This window comes from Helicoverpa zea, chromosome 15, assembly GCF_022581195.2.
Source record: "Helicoverpa zea isolate HzStark_Cry1AcR chromosome 15, ilHelZeax1.1, whole genome shotgun sequence".
Lineage (NCBI taxonomy): Eukaryota > Metazoa > Arthropoda > Insecta > Lepidoptera > Noctuidae > Helicoverpa > Helicoverpa zea.
In genome coordinates this window covers 4,077,529-4,101,795 of record NC_061466.1, presented here as the reverse complement: position 1 = coordinate 4,101,795, position 24,267 = coordinate 4,077,529, and the positions used below count along the sequence as shown (strand labels likewise).

The 24,267-nt window shown below is 36.8% G+C and overlaps 4 protein-coding genes across 4 annotated transcripts; 2 read left to right on the top strand and 2 right to left on the bottom strand.

Moving 5' to 3' along the window:
* Positions 1-1,315: 1,315 nt before the first annotated feature.
* On the bottom strand, positions 1,316-10,651 carry LOC124636901 (dual specificity mitogen-activated protein kinase kinase dSOR1). Its single transcript, XM_047173171.1, has 9 exons — positions 10,454-10,651; positions 9,852-10,034; positions 9,296-9,465; positions 8,476-8,751; positions 6,902-7,095; positions 6,207-6,371; positions 5,560-5,727; positions 4,455-4,610; positions 1,316-4,148 (listed from the first exon to the last, which is right to left on the bottom strand). Exons 2-8 carry the CDS (start codon positions 9,968-9,970, stop codon positions 4,491-4,493), a joined length of 1,212 nt encoding a protein of 403 aa, XP_047029127.1. The 5' UTR covers positions 9,971-10,034; positions 10,454-10,651; the 3' UTR covers positions 1,316-4,148; positions 4,455-4,490.
* A 607-nt stretch (positions 10,652-11,258) lies between these two features.
* Positions 11,259-16,366, bottom strand: LOC124636943 (chromatin assembly factor 1 subunit A). Its single transcript, XM_047173234.1, has 6 exons — positions 15,252-16,366; positions 14,505-14,745; positions 13,755-14,222; positions 13,225-13,403; positions 12,565-12,726; positions 11,259-12,230 (listed from the first exon to the last, which is right to left on the bottom strand). Exons 1-6 carry the CDS (start codon positions 16,233-16,235, stop codon positions 11,748-11,750), a joined length of 2,517 nt encoding a protein of 838 aa, XP_047029190.1. The 5' UTR covers positions 16,236-16,366; the 3' UTR covers positions 11,259-11,747.
* A 543-nt stretch (positions 16,367-16,909) lies between these two features.
* LOC124636979 (vegetative cell wall protein gp1-like) lies at positions 16,910-18,108 on the top strand. Its single transcript, XM_047173278.1, has 2 exons — positions 16,910-17,283; positions 17,377-18,108. Exons 1-2 carry the CDS (start codon positions 16,960-16,962, stop codon positions 17,737-17,739), a joined length of 687 nt encoding a protein of 228 aa, XP_047029234.1. The 5' UTR covers positions 16,910-16,959; the 3' UTR covers positions 17,740-18,108.
* Positions 18,109-21,017: 2,909 nt separating this feature from the next.
* LOC124636976 lies at positions 21,018-22,017 on the top strand. Its single transcript, XM_047173275.1, has one exon. It carries the CDS (start codon positions 21,213-21,215, stop codon positions 21,888-21,890), a length of 678 nt encoding a protein of 225 aa, XP_047029231.1. The 5' UTR covers positions 21,018-21,212; the 3' UTR covers positions 21,891-22,017.
* The last annotated feature ends 2,250 nt before the right edge of the window (positions 22,018-24,267 follow it).

Genomic DNA, 24,267 nt, shown 5'->3' with positions numbered 1-24,267 from the left:
TTCCTGCCGAGCCGAGATTGCGATGACAACTGACGTACAGGAAAACTCGCGAAAAAATCCCTTTTTGGCAACTTTTAAAAGATATCGAAACGCCATAATGGGTTTACGCAGTGATGAATTTTGCTAAAAGCTTTGTAACTAAATTGGTAATGCTGCTATTTTTGAAAGAGATTGGTAAAAGTTAATAGAGTGAAAAATCGAGATTTTCAATTTGTCCATATCGGTTTAACTTAGTTTCAAAAGAAAAAATTGAAGTAAAAAAATCTTTAAAAACAAGCTTTTATTTAAATGCGCTAAAAAGAAAAAAATAAACTTTTACTGTAACTTTACTGTCAACTTATAACGACATTTCAAAACATATTTGACACAATTTATACGTTGTAAAAGCTTGTCGCGATTTTACTAAGAAAGTAAATACGAGTACTTAAATCTCGCGACAAGCTTTTAAAACGTACAAATTGTGTCAAATATGTTTTTGAAATGTGTGTGCCACGCCACTGCTTCACACTACGGCAGGCGTCATTTGATGATCTCCGAACAAGAACAAAAATAGAAAGTTCAAGCCTTATTTTCGCTGTACCTATTTACGATGGCCATTCTAACCCACAAATAACGACTAGCACAACTACAGCCATGTGGGCCGAACTCGCAAAACAGTGGCAGTACAAACCGACAAAGGGTTTACATAATTGTTAATGAGCCAAACAAAACTTTGTTCAGAGGGTGACTAATGTCAAAGTTCAGCGTGGCCCACGAACCAGTCCGCTAAGTTTGTAACAAACTTTGGCACTTATCATGAAAACCTTGTGAAAACCGACACTCGACTACACTAGCTAGGATTAAAAGACGGTAGAATTTTAGTAGCGTCTTATGTAACACTACCGTCATTGTTAACACTACACTTTTACAGGTGGGAACTAGTTTCTGTAGAAGTAGTCTTATTTTTATCAATGACCTACCTCTTTGAGTACCTACCTACTGTTTTTTTATTTTGTACTAACATTTATTTTGCTCTCAACATTCATATTTCGACATTCGAGTGAAAAGTCAGTGTGATTAAGCCCGAACACGTAATGTCTTCTTAATGAGGGCGAACAAAGGCTCTCCTTGGAAACAATATTTACGCACATTTATAATGAGGGGCCAACAGCACTCACCCTCTTTGCAATTCAACTTCGCATATTTCATTTTAATGTTAACGCTGGGGACCGCCGACAGTCGCCGCGAGCGTACTCACCCACTAATTACAATTACTGCTCCAGTTAATTGCAAACATTAACCAGCTACTAATTTAGGAAATAAATAAAACATGGAATAGTTTTTATTAACATTTAATTGTACATAAGTACCTAACTACAGACGTATCTTACGAAGAAGCTTATTAAAATAACTGGAGTTACACGGATTGATTCACGATATGACAATATCGAGCAGACATTCAAAAAGTGATGTCAGAAAATCGATTAAAACGAGTCTAAATCGATACTTAATCGATATTCATGACAATCGCCTAAATGAACGCTGGACCTTAGAGATCGATTGTGATATAATTTTAAAACGAGTACTCTCATCAAAATGTGCCTCGAAAATAATTAATTAGTTTAAAATGACTATATTATATAAAAGCGTCTTCGTTCGAGAAGCGATTTGTCAAATAAAATAAATAAAAAAATACAACTATCAAATCGATAAGTCTAAAAATATCACTTAATTACAATCGATATTGGTGTTTCCATTGCTGTCTGCTGGCATTATGATATAATAAAAAAATAAAAATTATTTAAGACTTTGATTATTATATGTTTTGTTCGTAATTGTATTATTTCACAACGCAGTCCAGTTTGAAACATTTTCGCAGTTTTTTTTTTATTAATTTTCGAAATTTAAACATCTTTTCATACGTAATACTGGAAGATACCTAAACTTTAAAGTGACTTCACGATACAAAGGTTGGATAAAATATGAATACATCAAGAGAAACCTCAGTCCTAAATAAACACAATAGCGACACTACCTCACTGTTTACTTAACAAACTAAATGGAGTACAAATGTAATTTCTACACTTCAGAATACATTTATTATTCACTATTTCACGAGAGGAGAATCCGCGTTGTATACAGAACGCATGCATGTAATTGACTTTACTTCATATAAGAATGAGGTCTCGCCACTATTTCGTTCACATTTTTAAATACATAGGTAACATAATTTTGGAATACAATACTTATAATTATACGACAAACTTAACCTATCACGACGACTACAGACAAATGATTAAATCCTTCTTTTTTTGGAAAAAAACATAATAATTAAAAACCTACCTATCAATCACAAGTAGACCATTTATACAAAAATCTTTTTTTTTTACTTTTTTTTTATATAATCACTTATACACAGTGATAACATAAAAGCACCGTCAAATTATCTAACTAATGATAATAATAAAGAATATTAAATGCTGGGTACTATAAAGGCAAAACACTTCGCAAACCCTGAAACACACAATACATAATCTTATAAACACGTAACACTCTAAATACTACGGGAAGACCGGGCAAATAATAGCGATCACAAAGCGAGGGATGTGTAGTACGCTGGGACATCAAAACCAATGATAAATAGTGCGGCAAACCGGCATAAACGTGCACTCGAGCCTTTCAAAATTCAAATAGTGTAACTACATCTTAATTACAACGAATAATCGTGTTCAAAATGAAACCGTCAAATAGAATGAATGATCATTCACTCGTTCACATTCAACGCGAACACATTACGTTAGTGAGTAGCTGTGCCTATCTACACTAGGTGCTCGGGACAGGGCGGGTAAATAAATGGCGGACATACTAAAACGAAGCAAATAACACAACAAACCAAACGGAAAAAGTGCATCACGTCAATAATATAAGAAACATACCTACGATTTTTTATTTTTTCGTTTTTTTTTTCTTATCTTTCGTGTAATCTCTAAAAAATGCATTCTATTTTACAGATTATAAGATGATAGTTTTGAGTTTTGGAACAGTCCCACGCCCGCGGTCCGCGGCCGTTTGAGTATTCCAACGCTCCGGACGCGTCGAGTAAAACGCCTCCGAAATCTATTCAAACAACAGGTACCAGCTGACATGAATTACGCACTTTCAGCAAAGAAAAATATGTCAAAACACTACTAACATTTTTTCGACTTGCGACTAGTTAAATCAACTCTACTTGACCATTTATCGATTAGTTGTCGTTTTTTTTTGTTATAAAACCTCGATTAGTTCGTCCACGAATGCACTATGTTTTAGTATTATATCCCTATCTATCATCAGACACCGTGCTATTGGTTACAGTACACACATTTACCTTTATTTATCAACTTTCTCGTAATCATATAGCCTGTATATGAGAAGGAAAGTCAAACACGTTCGATGTTAGCCGATGAAACAGTTACACCTCTAATTCGATTATGTTCTCGATTTAACATTTCCATATCGACTCGTGACGTCGATAGTAGGCTGACTGTGTCGTCGACTACTCAAGCAGCTTCATAGCGATAGCGTAACACATTGTTTTCAATAATTCCCTACAGATTTTACCTTAAATTTTAGCCAATTCTATAAATTAAATTATTAATTTTGAATTTTCGATTCGATGACAGGATGCCTCCCGAAGAGTTTTTACTAAATGTGTTAATGAAACATTTGATATGAGACGTGACGACCCTGATATGTAGAATAAATCTGATCTACTTTATCTAATAACACTAGATAGTAATAAACTTCCAGTACAGCATAATTATATCTGTATCGACCACAACGAGCTACGATGTGTTAATGCCACGGAATAGTTAAACAAATGGAGTGCTACCTACCAACCTCTCTCTAACATCATTTCGAAAATCGAATCATTTGTAACCACTCCATGTGTCTATTCCATGTTTGAAGTGAAGTAATGTGATTAATTTGAAAATGAAGGTTTGAATCAAGGAGGTAAGATCACGTCTCTATGAAGTGGAGTGCTCGCCTGTGGCTCAATCTGGTACTGGACAATGGTATCTAGAGTTGACACACTGTTTCTGTCATCGCGTGGTCTCAGGGCAGCTATTCTTCATCGCCAGCGTCTTCAGCGATAGTGTCGCCCGCTTTCTCTTGGGAAATGTTTTGACCTGGAAAGATCAAGTTCGTTAACTTACTTTCATAAACAGATTAAAACAAAATACTTTGTCAAGAAAATAGAAAATCCAAGTGCATACAAAGGAAATCCAAAAGACTTGTAGAATATGGTAAGTAAAGAAGTATCCAAAAATTGAAGTTATGTGTTTTTAGCACTAATAAACAAATTGTTATTAATAACTTACGTTACATAAAAACACAGCCAAATCACATTCCAACAAAAAATATACAAAATCATACAAATAAATTAAAAAAACAACATGCATGCACAAAAACATATTTAATTTTAATATTCTAACCCTTTTTCGCTGATGAAAGTATGCACTTCTTGCAGCTTATGAAGAAAAAGGAGACACGTTAGAGTTAGGCGTGGAGGGCATGAGGTCCATCGTCTTGCACACCCAGCCCGCTATGTCCACCTTCTCCGCGTCCGCTTTGCGGATCCATTCGTGGTTCTGTATGGATAGAAGAAGAATTGTTGAAATCGGTTGGTGAACTGGTGAGATATGGCCGATAAAATGAAAACAATTCAAACATTTCAAATAGAGCTTCATCCTTTTTGGAAAGTCAGTTAAAAAGAGGATTTGTCAGAAAAAAAATATGTAGAAAATTAAAAATTGATACTAAAGTAAGTGCACAAATGCTCGTGCACTATAATATATCCTGCGCAGCTGGCTGATCTCCTTAAATGAGAACAGCCGCCGTGGCCGAAATCGGCTGTGGACGCCATTATTATTATTCAGGTACAAATGTGTAGGTACACGACCCGGGTTAGACATTTAGGAGTCGCCGTCGCCGGACACGGCTTGGACGACATGATGATGATGTAGGTATACGTTTATCCTGTAGAATCACGCGCGTCCGTATCAATGTAGAGTTATGTTTAGCGCCACAAGAAAATACATATAACAAGTTTAGTTTTTGCCCCAAAATATGTATTTGTTTGGGGTCTCTAATTCGTCGGCATTTTCACTTGATATGTACAACTTATTTCAACACCAAAATAAATTCTCATAGACCCATTCAAATTGTGCAAACTGTCCTTGACTAATCATCATCTCCCGAGCGCCATCATCGCTCGAGAGAGCCTTTTCCCAAATATGTTGGTGTCGGCTTCCAGTCTAACTGGATTCAACTGAGTACCAGTGCTTTACAAGGAGCGACTGCCTATCTGACCTCCTCAACCCAAATACCCGGGCAACCCGATACCCCTTGGTTAGACCGGTGTCAGACTTACTGGCTTCTGACTACCCGTAACGACAGCCAAGAATGTTCAATGGCAGCAAACGGTCTTCGACTGATCGCCACATATTCTCGCTACGTACTCATGTTACATTATATCAGTACATTATCTAACGTTTAAATTACTGTTCCTTTAATTTTGACTATAATTTTACTACTAACCATCAGCGTCTTCAAATCAGCCCTCTCATCAGGGTTCTTCTTGAGGCAGCGATCCACGAAGTCCTTGAAGTCGTCGGAGAAGATGCCGGCCGGCAGCTTGGGAGGCGGCTCGTTCACTATGTAGTCCAGCAGCTCGAATATCGCCATCGGACGAGGGGAGTTTGGCGCCTGGAATAAAAATGAATAATATTATATTCAGGATGGTTTTATATGCTGTGATATTTTTGTGGGAAAACTACAGTGGTAACGATAGCACCGTAAATGTAAAAACCAGCAGTAGGTATTGGACATAAAAAAAATTACTTTAATAATTATTTATCATGGGCATGTTATGAGGCGACCATCCTACTATATGACCAGAAAACTTCTAGACTTCGCAATTCCCGATAACAAGAGCAACTAATCATATGGATGTCAATAGTAAATAAGACGCACGATATATAACTCCAACAAGTAAATGGCCAAGCAATAGAAGATTAATTTATCAATTAACTTAGTAGGCTTAATGATAATGCGAAGTGCGTGTGTGTGTGGGGGTGTATATGTGTCTAAGCGTGTGTAAATGTGTGTGTGGCATCGTAGCTCTGATGATCCGATGTTAATGCGTTTTTTTTGTTTTTTAATTCCTTAACAATAATACTCCCTACCTGCCCCGGAGAATGATCTTCATTCTGTGAGCCGAATATAGCGGCTAATGTCTTGGCGTCGGGCGGTGGTATGGGGTACATGCCGATAGCCATCTCCACCAGCGACAGCCCCAGAGACCAGATGTCGGACTGCACTGAGTAGTGGGTGCCTTGCAGACGCTCCGGCTAGAAGTAAACGGTTTTGTGATGAGAATATGGATAGAAATTGAAGGTCAAGGCTCAAGTTCACCAACAACACGATAATTGTCATTTTTCTTAAAACAACAGTTATTCTACAAAAAACTGACGTTTATGTTGTTGGCGAAAGTGGCCGTGTGAAAATGATGATCAGTTATACTTTGCATTTCATCTATTCTTATATTATTATCGATTTATTTTAGATCCGGGGTATGAATGTTAAACAACTACATATTTACATGAAATATATGTTACATCTATGTCTATTTTCTTCTTCAAATAATATTTCAACAACTACTCTGTCTTTCTAGCTAGCATGTATCTGTAAAATAAACAGTGCTAGTCCACAAGTCTTTCCCAGCACGATAAGTATGGGCAAAACCAACTTATGGGAGGCCTCTGTCCAGAAGTGGTCGTTCTTTCGGTTGTCTCGACGATGACATGGCTATGATGATCTTTATTCAAAACACGGATTCCACTACCCAACTCCTAGCACATATGTTTGCACATATACTTACTGACATATAACTCCTAGTCCCCACAAAGGAGTTAGCCATAGAATCGATCAGCTGCCCCGACACGCCGAAGTCACAGATCTTGATCTCGCCGTTACTATTCACTAGTATGTTCGACGGTTTGACGTCGCGATGCATGATGGCGTGCTTGTCGCGCAAATAGCTCAGGCCTTTCAGTACCGCTGATGTTATTGTTCCTGAAATCATAATGCACAATTTTAAATAAGTTTTTTTATGTATTTGTGTAAGGTTCTGCCTCACCGAATGGGGCATAGTTCTCTATACTTCAGGTTGATAGTTGAAATGCATTTGGAGGCAGTAATGGTTGCAGACAGACAAAAGTTAGCTACAACAAGGACTACACAATAGGATACAAGTAAGACAAGATGATGTTGATAAAAGTCAATGACGGGGAATTGTGTGGATAATTTCAGTTGTAGCTAATTTAGCTATAGCAAAACTAAGCCCTTTACAAGATGTTAGTTTTTTGTCTACTGACAAGAAGTTTGTCAAACTTTTTAAATATTCTTAGCTGTTTTCAAATACGATGTTTACTTTGGAAATGCTGGACTCCCAAACAAAGCCCTTACTACTATTAAAATTATATACTGACAAAGAACATAGAACATGGTGACAACTCAATTTTCACATATAAGATTGAAGAAAAACAACTTTAGGTGCACCATATTTGCATATTAACACCCAAATTAAAATGAAACAACCATTTAGATAACAGCAGCAGTTAGCTCAAACAAACACAAAGAAACAGTGACTAGTACATTAATTATGCAATGACAAACGCGAACTTTATGCCATGAATAAAATGAAGGAATGACTAAGCACTGTAGAATATTTATTAATTGCAAAGAGTGATACATTTCTATGTGAATGCCCTTTTATCTGCAGAACTGTGTATTCTATAACAAACTGTGACATCTTTGAGTCAGTAAACATAAGAGAAGAAGTAAACATAGTAACTTGCATACAGGAATGAATTTTATCCAGTGCGCAAACTTTGTCAACTTATACTTGAATAAGTTTTATAGATACGTATATTTTTATTTTGTCGTGTTTCGTACAAAAAAGAAAAGTTATTGATATCGAAAGATGTTTATTTTGTAACTGATTGTACAGTCACAGTCGTCATAGTAGGCACGGCGGCAACGCGAAACCGGTTTACTGACGCGAGCGCTTCTCCAAGCGCGTAAGAATAGTTGGTATCCATATTTTGCTGATTTGATGCAGATATGTTCTGTTAATGATTCTGGACCACCAGATTTTTTTTGTGCACTGCTTAAAATTCATTCCTGTATATTTGTATAATGAATCAACTTTAAACAGAAACCATACATTCTTATATGATGATTGTAACATAAATAACTTAATTCTATTTAAAAATAAGTGTTTATGTACAATTCCTTAAGCTGATATGAATCGAATATAGTTCCCACATGTTCAATTTCTAAGGAATCTCTGTGTTTGAGAACAGTGTTTTAAAAATAACTTCCTAATTATGTGTTTAGCCATCCCTGATATTGAAAATCTTAGCTATATTCATTTTCAAGAAAATACCTTACCTAGAATAGATTCAGGAATCCTGCCAGCCTTCTTCAAGATCAGATCAAGTGACCCACCATCCATGTATTCCATACAGATTGAAATCTCGCCATCGCTGTAAAATGCCCCATAGAAGCCCACAATATGAGCAAAGTTACATTCATGGAGTACTTTCAGCTCTCTTATGATCTGTTTCTTGATAGCAGGTTTCACTTCTAGATGGATCAGTTTTCTAGCCATGATGAGGCCAGTCGACTTGTGACGGACTTTCATAACGACGCCGCCGTTGCCTTGACCTAGAAATACGTCATTTGGTTTTAATAGGGAGAGCTGTCTGGGTCAAATTCAGTTTGGGAGTGTGACTTGTAGTTTTCTCTGAATATTTTGTTTTGTTGTATTGATATTTTGTTTCTTTTATGAAAGGCAAAACAGTGTGATTTGAGCAATTAGCAAATATATCATTGGACTATGTATTACATGATAATCTGAGAAATATGAGAGGTAATTTTTAAACAAAAATAATCCCCAATTTTATTTAAATTGTTATTAATTAGACAAGCTGGCTAGTAAGTAAATGCATTAATTTTAGACACCTTTGTAAATTTGACCACAGATTAAAGAGTTTTGTGTTTGACTATGCACCTTCATTTTTAACGATGTCAAAAATCATCAAATGACTCCTCCCGCTGTGGGTTAGCAGCAATAACGGAGTGTCAGACTCTTACTGACTAGAAACCGTCGTGTTCCGTCATAGGCCTTTTATGTACCAGGGCCGTGGTATCTCTTACCTATATGCACCTTAGAGTAATTTGTGATAAAATTATAATTATTAGTACTTACCCAGCTCTCCAAGCTTTTCAAAATCATCATCACTAAGCTCTCCGATCTTCTCCTTTTGGCAGAGGAAGACTTCTATCCGGCGCCGCTGGGTGTCATCCATCTCAATCTGCTCCAGCCTCTCTGTGAGGGCCTCAATGCTGGTCTTGGACTTCCCAGCTAAACCCTGCCGCCTGAAATGTGTGGTGGTTATTAATTGTGGTATGGTGTCTTGTGTATTGCTTATATAAAACTTATTATATTATTTTATTGAATAAAATTAAATTATTACTGTGGTAATTATGAGGTTTTAATTTTAGGGCTTTTCTTTGGTAATGAATACCTACAATACATCTTTACCAGAAATGGTTCCTGTCAAAAATGCAATTACAAGAATGCGCAACATTCATCTTATTTAGCTTAAAGTAATGCTTGTTAGCAAGTTCAGAATGTCTGAAATGCTAATAGTATTTTCAATATTAAGCCACAATGTATTGAGGACAGTTAACAGGAAAAATTCTATGCATAGAACCTTCTTGTTCAAACTGCAAAGAGGAAAATATCCAATAACTCTACTTACTCAGTGGCTGTAGCAGACTTCAGCTGTGGTGTCATATTAGAAGGTGTGACCGCTGGAGCTGTGTCAATCGACCCTGGTGGCAGGGTCAGATTCAGTTTGTTCTTCGACATTTTACTCATCTTGGATAACTGGTGACTACCGCTTTAACCCATGAAACCTCCTTGCTGTTCTTCAAGTTGATAGCTATAATAATTAACATTGATTTTCAGTTTTCAATTGAGGAAACTTGATATTATTTTCATCAATCAATAATAATCAGTAACTTGTGTCATATCCTTTAAGACCACAATCATCCTTAAGTTGACAAATTAGTAGGTCTAACTTCTTGAAAATGCAACACGTAACTTACGTTATAAAAACGATAAAAACCGTACCAAAACTTATTCGGTGCTATTATTAGTTTTTTTTTATCAACCAATCGAGTGATAAAAACAAACGCCGCATACTTATTATTAGGACAACCCGCTTTTGCATTTCACAAGTTACTGGAAAGTAAATCCGTATTTCAAAATTAGAATAAAAAAGAAGGTGAATACCAAGTAATGAGTCAGGGTGAGCCTCGGTAAGGGTGTAGGCAACAAAAATTTGGAATCATTACTTACCGAGATTAGGCGACTTAATTCTTTTGTCACTGCATCTTAAACACTAAGATCCACGTAAGTAACTAATAACCAAGAACTTGAATAAAATAAAATAAAAACAATATCACAATTAGAATCAACAACGATCGAAAAACGATAAAGAAAATCGGAAAACTAAAATTTGTCAACCTGAGACAGCGAACGAAAGACAGATTATGACAGATGATGAGACAGACCAAAAATATGTCGTCTTGACAGCAAAAAATAAAATACAGGTAATAAATAACAAGAACGAATGAACGATATGTTCTGTCAAGAATATACAGATTGATCAATATACAATTTTTAAACTTCAAAGATAATAGATTGGTTCATAAGGTGCAGTTAAACCCCGCAAAGCAAAAATGCATGTATGTGCATATGTAGTAATTCAGACGCATGAAACATTTATGCGTATTTTTTAGGCCAGAGCGCAATGTTGTGTAACTAATCGCGTATAGATTGGAGTTCACTTTTTTTCACTAAGGTCCTCCATCTTTAAACAATTTTTACGCAAATACCAAAAAATAACAATACAAAATATACACGGCAACGACTTATTATAGGCGCTTTTGGCGTTATAATAGAAATAATAGAAATACACAGTTTATGTCTTCAACTAAAGAATGCCCCCGGCTGTCTCAAGATTCAGATTAGCGTTTTAGATTTCATGCTTATCTAGGATTTCTCATATTTCCATTACCAATTAACAAACTTCTAGCCATGAAGTGCGATTTCTTCACTACTGTGAGCACAGCCTTATCAGGATAGAAAATAAAATAAAAAATGCTATAAATCAATATTTTAATGAATAATATCTATAACATACAATCCATACTAAGCAGAATTACACTGATATTTACAGCAATATGCATTTCAATAGGAATATTTATATGTAGCACTCAACATCACATTATAATAAAATTATTGTTTAGACCTATTTATCAGTCTATGATTTGATCGCACCATCATAGAAATAAAATATAATGAATGCCAGTACAAAATAGACCAAGTTGTAATTCTTATGTGAATGAACGCCACAATTAACACATGCATTAATAATACAACCATCTTTGAAAATGAGCGGCTGACAAATAAAAGAAACAACAAAAATACGAAGTAAAACATTCCCTAGCTTAGCTAATTTTGTACTGGATTCATTAAAAACTATATGAGATTAGGAAACAGAAGTCATAAGTGAAGCCGACAGCCATAACTTAATAAAACTTATTACCTAAATAAAATCAAGCTAAAATTAACATCAATGTAAAATTAATTATGAAGATTTTAATTTCGTCAAAAACATGTTAATACCGGGCTGATTCTTCTTCGTTTCTGGAACAATCTTTTTAGTTTCCGATTTAGGAGTTTTGCTTTCTTTGTCCTCAGGTTTAGCTTTTTTCTTCTTTTCGTTTTTAGGGCTTTTAGGTTTGGGCTCACCGTCTGTTGTTTCTTTAGGTGCCTTCTTCTTCTTAACCTTCTTTTTCTCAGTTTCTTCTGGCTCACTGGCTGGTTGGAAAAATGGAGTGGGATCATTCATGATCATAGATAATTTTCCGAAGTAATTCCAGAGTGCGTCAACGCATTTCTCCGGTTTCCCGCCATCAGCCGTCTCCCAGAGTAAGCCGTACATTCGCGGCTTCAGTTTTTCAGTGGGCTTCTTCATTTCAGACTCGAATTCGTCTTCTAAATGTTTCAGTCTTTGTTTTTGTGCTTCGGGTGACAAGGACAGCATGTCGTCTTCATCCATTGTTGCTTCCTGTAATTTAAATTCATATAAATATTAGTTTCAATATTAAGGGTGTATAAAGGTGATCCACGAATCAAAGATCCATCCAACAATGACTAAACAATCCTAGCTGTGAATATTGCATTACAAAAATAAACTTCTGCACTGTACACATAGTTAAAATTTTCATATTTTTGTGGGCACACCGAAAGCCTTTATAAAAACTTTGCAAACTACTGAACCAATTTTAAATTCTTTCACTGTACACTATCCCTGCCTGATATAGGCTATATTTTATTCAGTTGCGCGAAGCTGTCAGTAGAAGAACCAGGACTGTTCAGTACTGACTAAATGACCAGCTCACCTCATCACTAAGATATCCATGCGGCACAAACACCTCATTGTCCACTTCGTACTCGTCAGCATCCTGTTCGTCGTCGCTGCCGGCAGCGCTGCCGTCGATACTCTCGCCTTCTTGTTCCTCTTCCCATTCCTCGTCGCTGTCTACCTCGTAGTCTAGTTGTTTCTGGAAATTTAGTTGCATTTTTTAATTAGAAATCAAATGGGTGAACTTAATTATTTTCTAAGCAAATGATGTACGAATAAGGTACGTGTCTGCAATGGATGGTATGGGTGCCTTTGCAAGGCATTGGAACATTGCAATAAAAAAATACTTGAATAAAATAAACCAATCAGCAAACAGTTTACTATTGAGAATCTACTTCTTAGAATTTATATTTTGCAGGCAATCTCTTTACATTGTCAAACTTGGCTAGAGAGTTTAATTAGAGTATAATTTATATCAATGTACTACACTACATCTGCAGAAGTTTCTGTACTCATCACTCCTGTAGCTTCCAGATTGAGTGTTGCAAAACTATATAGTTCTCACCAACTTTTTGCTTACAAGGCACATTGGCCATATGTTGCCATCAGGTCTGAGAAAACTACCTACTTTAAAAAGGAGAGTAATGCCTGACTTTCATTTCACTCAGTGCTAAACTACAGAAGAATTCATACATACCTCATCTTGCCCAAAAGGCCGCCTTGGTTTGACACTAGCGCTCTTTTTACGCCAAGTGCCCCAATATGGTGGACGCCGGTTTTCGTGGAAACTGAGCAATTTAGGTCTAAGTTTCTCTCGCTGAACTGATTCACAAGTTAAGATTTCGCCCGCATCGTCTGGCATCGGTAATTCGTCTTCTGTAAATAAATAGGTAGACAATGTTAATAGATGTTAAGAGAATGATAATAGATATAAACCTAAACTAGTGTTTCCGGTCAAATCTGAAAAATTCTTTCAGCTAAGTGGACTGAAAGAATTTTTCAGATTTCAAGGAATGCTATAGGCTAATATTATCTGACTGGCGCGAAGTACATAGTTCCCATCGGATATAGGTGAAACCTATGGTGGAAGCTTTTATATGAGGGTAAATCTTAAAAGAACCATTTTATGTATAGAAACGCATCTAACTGATTGTAATCCTCAAGCTGTTTGCTTGTTAAACCATTATATCTCATCTACTTTCACAAAAGACAAGAAAAATTACTTACCAACTATCATAACTTCATCATCATCCTTATCACTCAACGGCCAAGTCTTGCCACTTGACAATGGCTTACTCGTCCCATCCTTCAGACATTTCAAATACAATCCTTTTTCAGACACAGTCTGTTTCTCAATTAAATTAACTAGATCCTCCTTTTTCTCCTCACTTAAATCAACTCTTACTAAAGGAGCTAAACGCATATCATTTTTAATCATAAAGTTGGATAACATGCTGGTTTTACTGATGCAAGAATCAGTAGCTTGTTCTTTTTCCGATTTTTGTTTCGGAACAAAGAAGTTGACAAATGCTTCAGCCGCTTTTTTCTTTTTAAGTTCTTGTTCTTGCTTCTCAAGTTCTAAAGCCTCTTGTTTCTTGCGTTTTTCCTCCTCTCTTGCCTCCTTCTCTTTTTTCCTTTGTTCCTCCTTTTCTTCGCGTTCCTTGCGCTTTTGTTCTTCTTTCTCTTCTCTTAGCTCTGGAAAATTTAAGTCTTGTATTGAGTATTGCTTTTAGCAGGTTAAATTAAGATGCTAACTGTATGTATTTGCATTGATACAGAAACACGGAAAAATAAAAACTGAATTTTTTTAGGTATCAACTACTTACAATATTATTTAAAACAGGTAAATAAAAAATATAACTAAAATATCACTAAACATCCCAGGTTGTTTAGACATATACAATTTTGTTAAAATTTTATTTACATACAGTGTAACTGTAATAAATATATAAAATCTCTTATCATCATAAAACTTACTTTTCTCCAACTCTTTGGCCCGGTCCTTTTCTTCTTTCTCTTTCCTCCTCTGTTCCTCTTTCTCCTCCTTTTCCTTCCTTTTAGCCTCTTCCTTCTCTTCTCGTTCTTTTTTCTTTTGATCTTCTTTCTCTTGACGAATCTTGGCCCTTTCTTCTTTCTCTTGCTGTTTCTTCCGTTCTCTCTCCTGTTTTTCTTTCTCTCTTTCCTCTCTCTTTTTGGCAGATTCCAACTTTTTCTGTACCTGTGAGATTTTTTTTAAGAAATTAAAAGTTATTAAATCATACTATAGTTTCATTTCAATGTTTTCCTGTAAGACTTATCTTCTGAGGTAATATTATCCATTTACAATTTCTCTGAGATAAATCCTATTATAATGTGTGAAAAACTGTTTTTTTTATAAATATCTAAAGAAAACAAAGTGTGCAAAGACAGAACAGAACAATTAACAAGAATTGTTATTGCCTTAACTTAATGATACAGAGTAGCCAAAGAAAGTAAATGAAACATAATTTTTGATGTTTTATTACATACTTTGAAGCATGTACTATGCAAATACTCAATATAACATAATCACATCTTAATAACTAATGATGGCTGAGGAAGACATAAAATAAAAATAAACATTATACCGTTACATTTTTGAACCCTTACAACTAACTTGTAGCATTTCATAAGAGCCTGCAAAGGCCTATTTGAAATAAAACCTATATACCCAAGACCGTTACTTAAGAAAAATTATTGTCTTACCTGTTTTGGTGTTAAATTAGCAGATGGTGTAGACTCATTTATGGACACATCTCCTTGGCTATTAGTGACAGACGAACTCCTACTGGTCTTTGGAGTCTGTTTAGGAGTCGTCGGATTTGAACAAACAGATTCATTGAGTTTAGAATTTGGTGAACCTTTAGAGTTGTTGTTTTGTTCCGCTTTAGCCTTATTTCGTGCACTACTGCGTTTTGGAGTTGTTTGTTCTTTCTTCTGTAATTTTTTGGCAGGAGATTTAGAGTTTTCTTTAGTACTAGTGTCATTTGCAGATTCCTCAACAATGGAACAGTCTGGATCTTCATTTTGAGACACATTTTCTTCATCTTCCTTGTCTGAACCATCTTGTTCTGTGTTGTCAGTCTGCTTAATATCATCAGGGTTATTAGAATCCTCTAACTCAACGATCTCCTCATCATTGTTAGTTACCTTAGTTTCTGTAAAATCCTCTTTAGAAGGTGGCTCAGTGTCTTTTATAGATTCAGGCTCTTCAACGTCACTGTTATGGCCATTTACCTCGCCAGGTTCATCGACTTCCATCATCTCGGTGTCGGCGTCTTTGTCAGCACTATCATTACCACTCTCAGTTTCTACGGACCCATTAACAGTTTTCACAGGCTTCCTCTTACCAGTTTTTTTCTTCCTCGACTTTTGAAGTTTCTTCTTCCACGCTGTATCCACTAATTTGACGAAAGGATTAACAGATTTGTCCTCCTTCGGGATTTCAGCCCCTTTGCTGTCATCGTCGCTAATTACAACGGGATCCTCAACTATGTCATTTTCGTTACTTATTTTTCCGACTTTCGTGATTGATTCCGTGTCGGGAGCCGAAAGCTTCCGCTTCCTTGTCTGAGGAGCTGCAGGTTTTGGTGATACATCGCTAATAAGCTTGAAGGGGAGTCTGGCTTGTTTCAGCTTCTTTTTCGAAGGCGTTATCTCTGTATTCTCAGGAGACTTACTGGTTTTCATTGTAAAACGTAAAATTAAACTCTATTGCAACATTAAATAGGTTTCTGATGTACGAAATAACTAAGAAACAATTTTTAATAAAAACATACAACACTCAACAAAACACGATGAACTTTTGACAGAAGCGAGAAAACGCGGGAGTTACATGAACGTTCAAAAATTAACATCCGATTAAGTAATACCAGCATAGTGAAAACAACAAATATTACAATATTTGACGAATATTGAAATAAATAATTAGTAATTGCTGTAATTTTAATTTAATAAAGTATTTAAATTTACTTACTAATATCAATCAGTAAAAATAAAACGATTTCCCATATTTTTCATAAATATTCCTGATAGTTTACCATACATGTTTGTTCTAACCTTTGAACACACATCTGACTGCGTTCCACTTCTTGCCTGTGTATGCAGGTACATCTTAAGCATTGATTCAAGAATTTCATCTTTGGGGATAGAATTTTACCTACCGCAAACTTATTACCACACCCCACCCCTATAATATTCTTACGTAATGGTGAACAATAAATTAGAAAATTATAATTATGAAAAAATGTTACGACTATCAAAATACGTTTTTTTTTCGGTTCAGCTGGCTGCTTTACCTACCTGAAGGAGAAACTTTTTGGTGTTTGAATAGTATTTTTATGAAACAATACTGTCACAGCTACTTGTCAATTTTAAACATTACAGCTAAACTTGCGTGATATCAATAATAAAAATGGGTAAAAAAGCACCACCGAGATGGGATTTCAGAGATGTCTCTTCAGGGATACAGAGGATACGTAATTTTTTACTTGGTCGCAAATATGTATACCACAATCGTTTTCCGCCATTAATATCACCAAGATCAATTCCTACTCCGGACATTCCTCGAGGGCCGGACTATAAACTCGCTAACCAGGCGTATAGCAACCGCAATGTCCTGAATTCCGTAAAACCACCCGTTGTAGCGCCAGTCGCTGAAGGAAAAGTACCTCGCAAACCTAAAGATGGAAGAGCGAATAAAATAAGAGTCGGTCCTAAGCTCTCTAGCTCAGACGCTGTAAGCACTTTTATAAATACTTAATCCAATGTGTTTAATCATTTTACACATCGCTATATATATTGATCGCCCTTTTGTTCATTTACATTGCAGATTGAATTTTCTTGCCCGCCACTCATAGGGCCCATATGGTGGTTTGACTCTCATTCCTATTACAAAGACGTATGTGTATCACCTTGTGGAAGTCCTGCAAGTTCGTCACCTCCTTCCCCTCCTGCGCCTCCTTGCCCATCCCCCTGCTCGAGCTCGGAGAAAAAGGCTCCCTGCCCCGAAGAATCAACTACTCTAGAAAAGCCGTGTCCTGTTCCGAGGTCGGATCCATGTGCTGAAAAGCCACCTTGTGAATTGTCGCCTTGCGATCCTCCGGATGACAAGCCGCCGCCGCCGCCGCCACCACCTAAGATTTGTGATCCGTGCAAACCTAAAAGTGGTGGAAGGAGGAAAAGGAGGAAGTAATTAGTAATTATGTAAATGGTTTGGGTTCTAAGTGGTGGATTGGTGGTGCGTTAGTAGTCGTAGAAATTGACCACACTTGTATGACCGACAAAGCATCGTCTTTTTTGTCAGCGGTCTAGAGCTACTGAGTTTCGTTTTAAAAAAGTATTACAGTTTTCTCTTCAGTATTTATCATGGAATTTAATTTACTTACCTATTTATTAGGGTCGGCCGAGGAGATTGTTCCTAGTGTTCCTCGACTAGACAAGTTCTTAGTTGTTTTAATATTGTCTTATGTTATTATTTATTTGTTGATAATTTGCGCATTTAGTTAGTTTAGTTTATTTATGTTTTGCTTTAATTTGCTCAATAAAGAATTATGAAAATTCATTATTGGAATTACTTCTCTTGCCTCTATGATACCTATGTCTGCCAAAATATCCAGTTACTCGTGTTATGGGTGCCCAAAACGTTTACGAAAAAAATGCCGATGATATGTATTGAAGCACGTATGTATCTAAGCCTAGAATCATAGCAATGAGATTAGAGAGACGCTTTAGTATAGCTAGTAATCCAATTTCGTGGGATAAGTACCTACCTACTTAATTATGCTGGAGAGCCTCAGCTTGTTAATTAAGCCCTGATTATGTTATGGGTGAGACAATAGTAAATTGTAAGAAGTCATGATTATTTTTGGCATACCTGGAGCACTTAGGAGTATGGCTGGATTTATATGGGAGGTACCTATTTATACCAAGTGGTTCAGGAAAATAAATAAGGCAATCAAAACATGAGAAGAGCTTTTTGGAACGAAGACAAGAATGTTTTATTACCTACTTCCTACACCTAATTCCCATTTAAGTATAAGGCTGAAGAGTTAATTGCACAAATCTCAAAAGTAATGGACCTATTTAAAAAATATTTTTTTGGTTAGAAAGTCCACTTATCGGTACTTATGCGGGCGGAAGATAATTAACCAATATAGTTAGAGTTTAAACTTTAAACTATGTTATGCTATGGCCTCGCTCGTAAATGACTCGTAGGTCCTGCCTAACTTTTATGGGGTCAGCTCGGCTATCATTTAATTATATTGAACACAACATGGTAACTGTATTAACGAGCCATTATAAACAAAGGACAGCCAGGGAAATCAGATGTGACCACACTACGTGATCGAATTCAGAATTACTGCGTCAGAGTTCGACCGATTAGTTATCATCATATTTGTCATGACAACGAAATTCTCTTGTGGTTTTCTAATTTCGCAGCTTTCTATAATTTTCTATTTGGTTTTCAATATATCCTGTTGAGACCCTTCGTAGATAGCATAGGAAGACCTCTTCTGTTCTTGTAAAAAATTGCAATTACATTGTTTTCAGGGAAGTTTCTTTTTCATTATTTTCTTTTCGATGAAGTAATTAAAGCGTAAATTGAACAGGTAGGCACAGTAGACACAGGCATCTGGATTATCATTGGTAAAATATCTCCTATGCATTCCCCAGAAATCAAAGAGCTTTAGAGAAGCAATTATCTTGACAACTGTACCCTCATCCCAAGGGCGGATCCACCGTTGTGGGCACGATGGGCATGCCCACAACCTTATTACCTAGACTTGTGACATCACACTTTTACGGTTTTTTTTAATCGATAGGCTGATGATAACACTAGGGAACAAAATACATATTTTTACAAAACACCATATTTTTTTTCTTACAGCTTTAGTTTTTGAGGTACTTTTGTGTCCTAAAACTCAAAAAAATTCGCGCTCGCTACGCTCGCGGCTTTTTCACTTTGCGGTGGTTTAAGTCCAATGTCGAAAACGTTAGATTAGTTTAAGTTAAAATTGAAAGTAAAAAAGGATAGCACCCCCATAACGCCCTCTTTCAGGACCTTCTGGTTAACAAGAAGCGGTGAAGAACAAAACAAACTTCCCAGCAACACAGCTGTCTATTACAATAAAATTATTATTATTTACAATAGTCACTATTTTACATTTTTTTGTACAAAACATTACCAAAACTCAAAAAATCTCGCGCTCGCTACGCTCGCGGTTTTTTCACTTAGCAGTGGCTTTTTTTTTACTTGTTTCTGTGATTTCGTGTCCCAAGACTCCAAAATTTTGCGCTCGCTACGCTCGCGCAAATTTATACGGTTTTATACCACATCTTTGCTTTTGGTTTTATAACTTGGTAACTACGACGAAATCTAAAAAATGTTCCGGCTTGCTACGCTCGCGCAAAAAACAAAACTACTCACAATCTTTCCATACATAGGGGTGCTTTAGTAATGATAGCACCCGGTACATAAGCTAGAGACGGAACTGATAGTGAGCATAATATGAGTTTAGATATATTAAAAAAAAACGTTTTTTTTTGCATTATTAGATTGGTTCGTAATTTTATTTTGTCGTTTTTTTTTTTTTTGGGGTGCTTAATAGGTAGCAGCCCGGGGTGCCACCCAATGCTATGCCGCCACTGGTAGTTGAGAAGTGCACCAAATGCGTCAAAACCTCCCTATATTGGCTTACTGGCTACTAGAAGTTATTGATTGAAATAGGTTTGGATCGAAACTATTTTTTTTTATCGGGTCCAACTTCCTCCAAAGTTTATTTTCATTCCTAATGCCAAAGTCCTGATGCTCAGAAAAAAGGAAATAATTTCATTCAAAAGTTCATAAACGACTTGCATAATTTTTAATGAGCATGTTCATGCTCCGACTTTTACTTTTCTAGTAGCCGCTTCTAGTTCCGATTTTCTAGTAGCTGTGACCACAACCTTTTTTGAGGGCTGGATCCGCGCTTGTCATCCTCAACGTACTCGTAGAATCGTGCAATCAGCTTATTGCCACGGTAAGTGATTGGTTCTTCTGCACTGACCGTAACCGTACCTAAGTACCCTTTTGTAGTACATACTTTGTTAACCTTTCATCTAATTCTAATCAATTCTGGTATCGACTCTTTAGAGCCTAGATAAATCAAATAATTTCTTTATCCTGAGGGAGGTACGCTTTATACAAAATCTGAAGTAGGTACTAGTCGTAACTCAGCAATCCCAGTTTCATTTTATTCAAGACAAACTTTCTTAGGAGCTGGATAGTTATAATTAGTAAAGTGATATGTAAACAATAAATGAAGTAAGACCGTTATACTGTCACTCGTACAAAAATATTCTTCTTACCTTTATGAAGGCAACGAGTAGGTACTTACCTACTTAGGTACCTACTTTATAACTTTTTTTTTTTTTGGGGTAGGTGTAGAAAAAGTGAACACGTATCTCAGATTCTCTGAGCCTTTTAAAAATATATTAAATAATTTTTTTTTAATTATTTTTAGTTAAAGTTTAAGTATATAACTTAATTATTAGGTACTTACATTAGGACACTTAAATGTAACCTGATTAAGTACTAAAACACCACCTGTCACATCACCATCAACACTTGCACTCAGAAGAATTTTTACATATTAATAAAAGTCACAATACATAATATAAGGAAGAATGTCACAGTTATCAGAAATACTGTCCATACAGAGAAGTCTTGAGGAGAGTTTCAATCAGAAGATGGACCAACTCGGAGCACAAATTCAGGCTGCAGGACCTGCCAAGGAAACTGTAGCTAAAATTGCTGAAGAGTTCCGGACCTTCAGGGAGCTTATCTTCAACGTGTTGGGTTTGCTCAGAAAGCAGATCGCCGAGTGTGTGCTGCATATTGATGGGTTGGAGATGAGGCACCGGCGAAAGGCATTGATTTTCCAAGGGCTTCCTGAGGAAGAGAAAGAGGACTGCTCTTCCATGGTCCTTGGTGTCCTCAGCAGCAAATTGGGTCTGAAGGACATAACAGCGGCCAGTATAAAAGTTGCCCACCGTCTTGGCAGTCCTAGTAAGGATCATGCACGGCCCATTCTGGTGAGGTTTTCTTCTTCAGATGTCAAGTCGACTGTTTGGAAGACTAAGACTAGGTTGAGAGGCACCAAAATCTCAGTCAAGGAGTTCCTGACGAAAACCAGGCAGTCCATCTTCGCGAAGGCACGACTGCACTTCGGTATGCGTGCGTGTTGGACGCAGGATGGCGTGATCGTCATTAAGGCATCGGATGGCAGTCGCCACAGGATTGTGTCGATGGACGAGCTAAAGCCTCTCCTGGAGAAGTACCCTTCGAAATCGAATGCTGCATAACGTCTTGAGATACCCTGGAAATAAATCTATTATTGGTATGTGACTGACATTTTTAGTATTAGAAACAAACCATAATTATATTTATAACTGTACTTACTCAATGTTTATATCTATTGTCTTTATATTTTTTTTTTTCCTCTCCTTGTAATCTTTTATTCTTACCAAATTTTGTTAAATTTATAGTACCTTTGTAATTTGTATTTCAATTTGTTAGTTACCCGCTAAAAGGATAAGAATAATTTAACGTTTAGATTTTAGATTTGTTTACTTTCCACAATCGCAGGTACTTTTTCTTGAAATGACATTGTCAGCTGTCACACTAATATAATGTCAGTCATTGCACGGATCAAATTCGTTCAGAAATAGTCTCATTCTTTTTTTTTTCTGTTCTTAAAGTTTTCATTTCTTATTTATGTCCGTTGTGTTTTGTTTTGTGTTGTTATTTCAATTTTTTTATTGGTGTTAGCTGGCGGGTGGAGGTTAATTCTGTTTGTGTTTTAAAATCATTAATTATTTGTATAGTATTATTTTTTTTAGTTGATATATTTATGATTTATGAATTCTGATGACGACTGTTTTCATTCTGCCAATGAGTCTTTGGATGTGAGCAATAGTGATGTTAGTTTCTGTTCTCTGACTGATACACTTGGTGATAGATTGAGAAATCAATTCAAGCAAACAGATAAGGTGTTAAATGTGTGTCATATTAACGCTCAAAGTGTTCCTAGTCACTATAGTGAACTATATGAGACTTTTTTCAACAGCAATGTGCATGCCGTCCTGGTTTCCGAGAGCTGGCTCAAACCAAATCTCTTATCCACCTCGTACCCTCTTCCTGGCTTCGTTCTTATTCGGAATGATCGGCTTGGGAGAAGAGGGGGTGGCGTGGCAATATACCTTCGATCGGACTTTCCTTATAAGATCTTGGCTACTTCTTCTAGTCCTCTGCCTAGTGCTGAATTTCTCTTTTTGGAGGTTTCAGTCAAAGGAGCCAAAGCCGTCGTTGGTGTGATTTACTGCCCCCCCTCTGTCGACTACTTCACTGATTTGGAATCGGTTTTAGAATCGTTAGGTTCTGAGTATGCTCATTACATCATCATGGGTGATTTTAATACAAATCTTCTTGCTCCCAACTCTCCTCGAACCCGTAAACTTTTGCACGTTCTGGAATCATCCAGCTTGCATATTTTACCTCTTCAGGCTACTCACCGATCTAAGATTGGTGATGATTCCTGGCTGGACCTAATTCTGACGTCTAACCTCTCCCTTATTTCCTGTCACGGTCAATATACTGCGCCTGGTTTTTCTCACCACGACCTCATTTTCCTCTCCTATATCCTCAAACCTCCTAAGCCCAAGCCCAAGATTTTGCATAGGCGTTGTTTTGCAAGGATGGATGCTGAGCGGTTGGTCAAGGATGCGCTAGACGTTGATTGGACACCATTAATGACTTCTGATGATGTAGATCATAAAATTTTGATTTTTAATAACATGGTGAACATATTATATGATCGCCATGCACCAGTTAAAAAAGTCAGAGTGAAACGGTCGCCAGCACCGTGGATGACTGAACTCATACGTATAGCAATGCGTAGGCGGGACCGTGCATTCCGTAAATTTAAAAAAGACCGTACTGATGAAAACTGGGCTCAGTTTAAAACTGCGAGGAATCGGTGTAATACGATGATACGTAATGCTAAACGCCGCCATATATTGAATAATATATCATCCTCGTCTTCTGCTGACATCTGGAAGTTTCTTGGAACTCTGGGTATTGGCAAATCGCGACATTTGGACCTGCCTAACACAATTAGTTTTGATGCTTTAAATAGTCATTTCTGCACTTCTTCTTCCTCTCGTTTGGACTATTTAATGAAGCAAGATACTCTCAATTATATACATGGTCTAACGCGTCCCGATATCGAATCTTTTGGTTTTGTGCCAGTCGACGAGGAAGAGGTCAAAAAGATTATCCTGTCCATCAAATCTAAGGCGGTGGGGTGTGATAACATCAGCCGTCAGATGATTGTCCCTATCCTAGTCCCAATCCTTCCTGTTATCACTCATATCATAAACTTTTCTCTCTACTCTGGAGTTTTTCCCTCACTTTGGCGGAAAGCTTACGTGCGTCCTCTTCCTAAAATTTCCAGTCCCACCCTCCCCAGTCACTTTCGTCCAATTTCCATCCTACCTTTCTTATCCAAAGTGCTTGAGGCTTGTGCTCATAAGCAATTTGCTCGTTTCATCTACGGCAATAAGCTACTGAGCCCTTTCCAATCCGGATTTAGGCCGGGCCACAGCACTTCTTCTGCCCTCCTCAAAGTGACTGGCGATATTAGATTTGCTATGGAAGACGCTAATCTCACAGTGTTGGTAC

Bases quoted from the DNA above. Each gene is read 5' to 3' on its own strand.
- LOC124636901 (XM_047173171.1), bottom strand. From the start codon at position 9,970: ATGAGTAAAATGTCGAAGAACAAACTGAATCTGACCCTGCCACCAGGG. The intron at 8,752-9,295 runs GTAAGTACTAAT...ACGTATTTCTAG, and splicing joins TGAAAAGCTTGGAGAGCTGG to GTCAAGGCAACGGCGGCGTC. The intron at 6,372-6,901 runs GTAAGTATATGT...GTTTACTTCTAG, and splicing joins GGACTAGGAGTTATATGTCA to CCGGAGCGTCTGCAAGGCAC.
- LOC124636943 (XM_047173234.1), bottom strand. From the start codon at position 16,235: ATGAAAACCAGTAAGTCTCCTGAGAATACAGAGATAACGCCTTCGAAA. The intron at 14,223-14,504 runs GTAAGTTTTATG...TAAATTTTCCAG, and splicing joins GGCCAAAGAGTTGGAGAAAA to AGCTAAGAGAAGAGAAAGAA. The intron at 13,404-13,754 runs GTAAGTAATTTT...ATTTATTTACAG, and splicing joins TGATGAAGTTATGATAGTTG to AAGACGAATTACCGATGCCA.
- LOC124636979 (XM_047173278.1), top strand. From the start codon at position 16,960: ATGGGTAAAAAAGCACCACCGAGATGGGATTTCAGAGATGTCTCTTCA. The intron at 17,284-17,376 runs GTAAGCACTTTT...TTTACATTGCAG, and splicing joins AGCTCTCTAGCTCAGACGCT to ATTGAATTTTCTTGCCCGCC.
- LOC124636976 (XM_047173275.1), top strand. From the start codon at position 21,213: ATGTCACAGTTATCAGAAATACTGTCCATACAGAGAAGTCTTGAGGAG.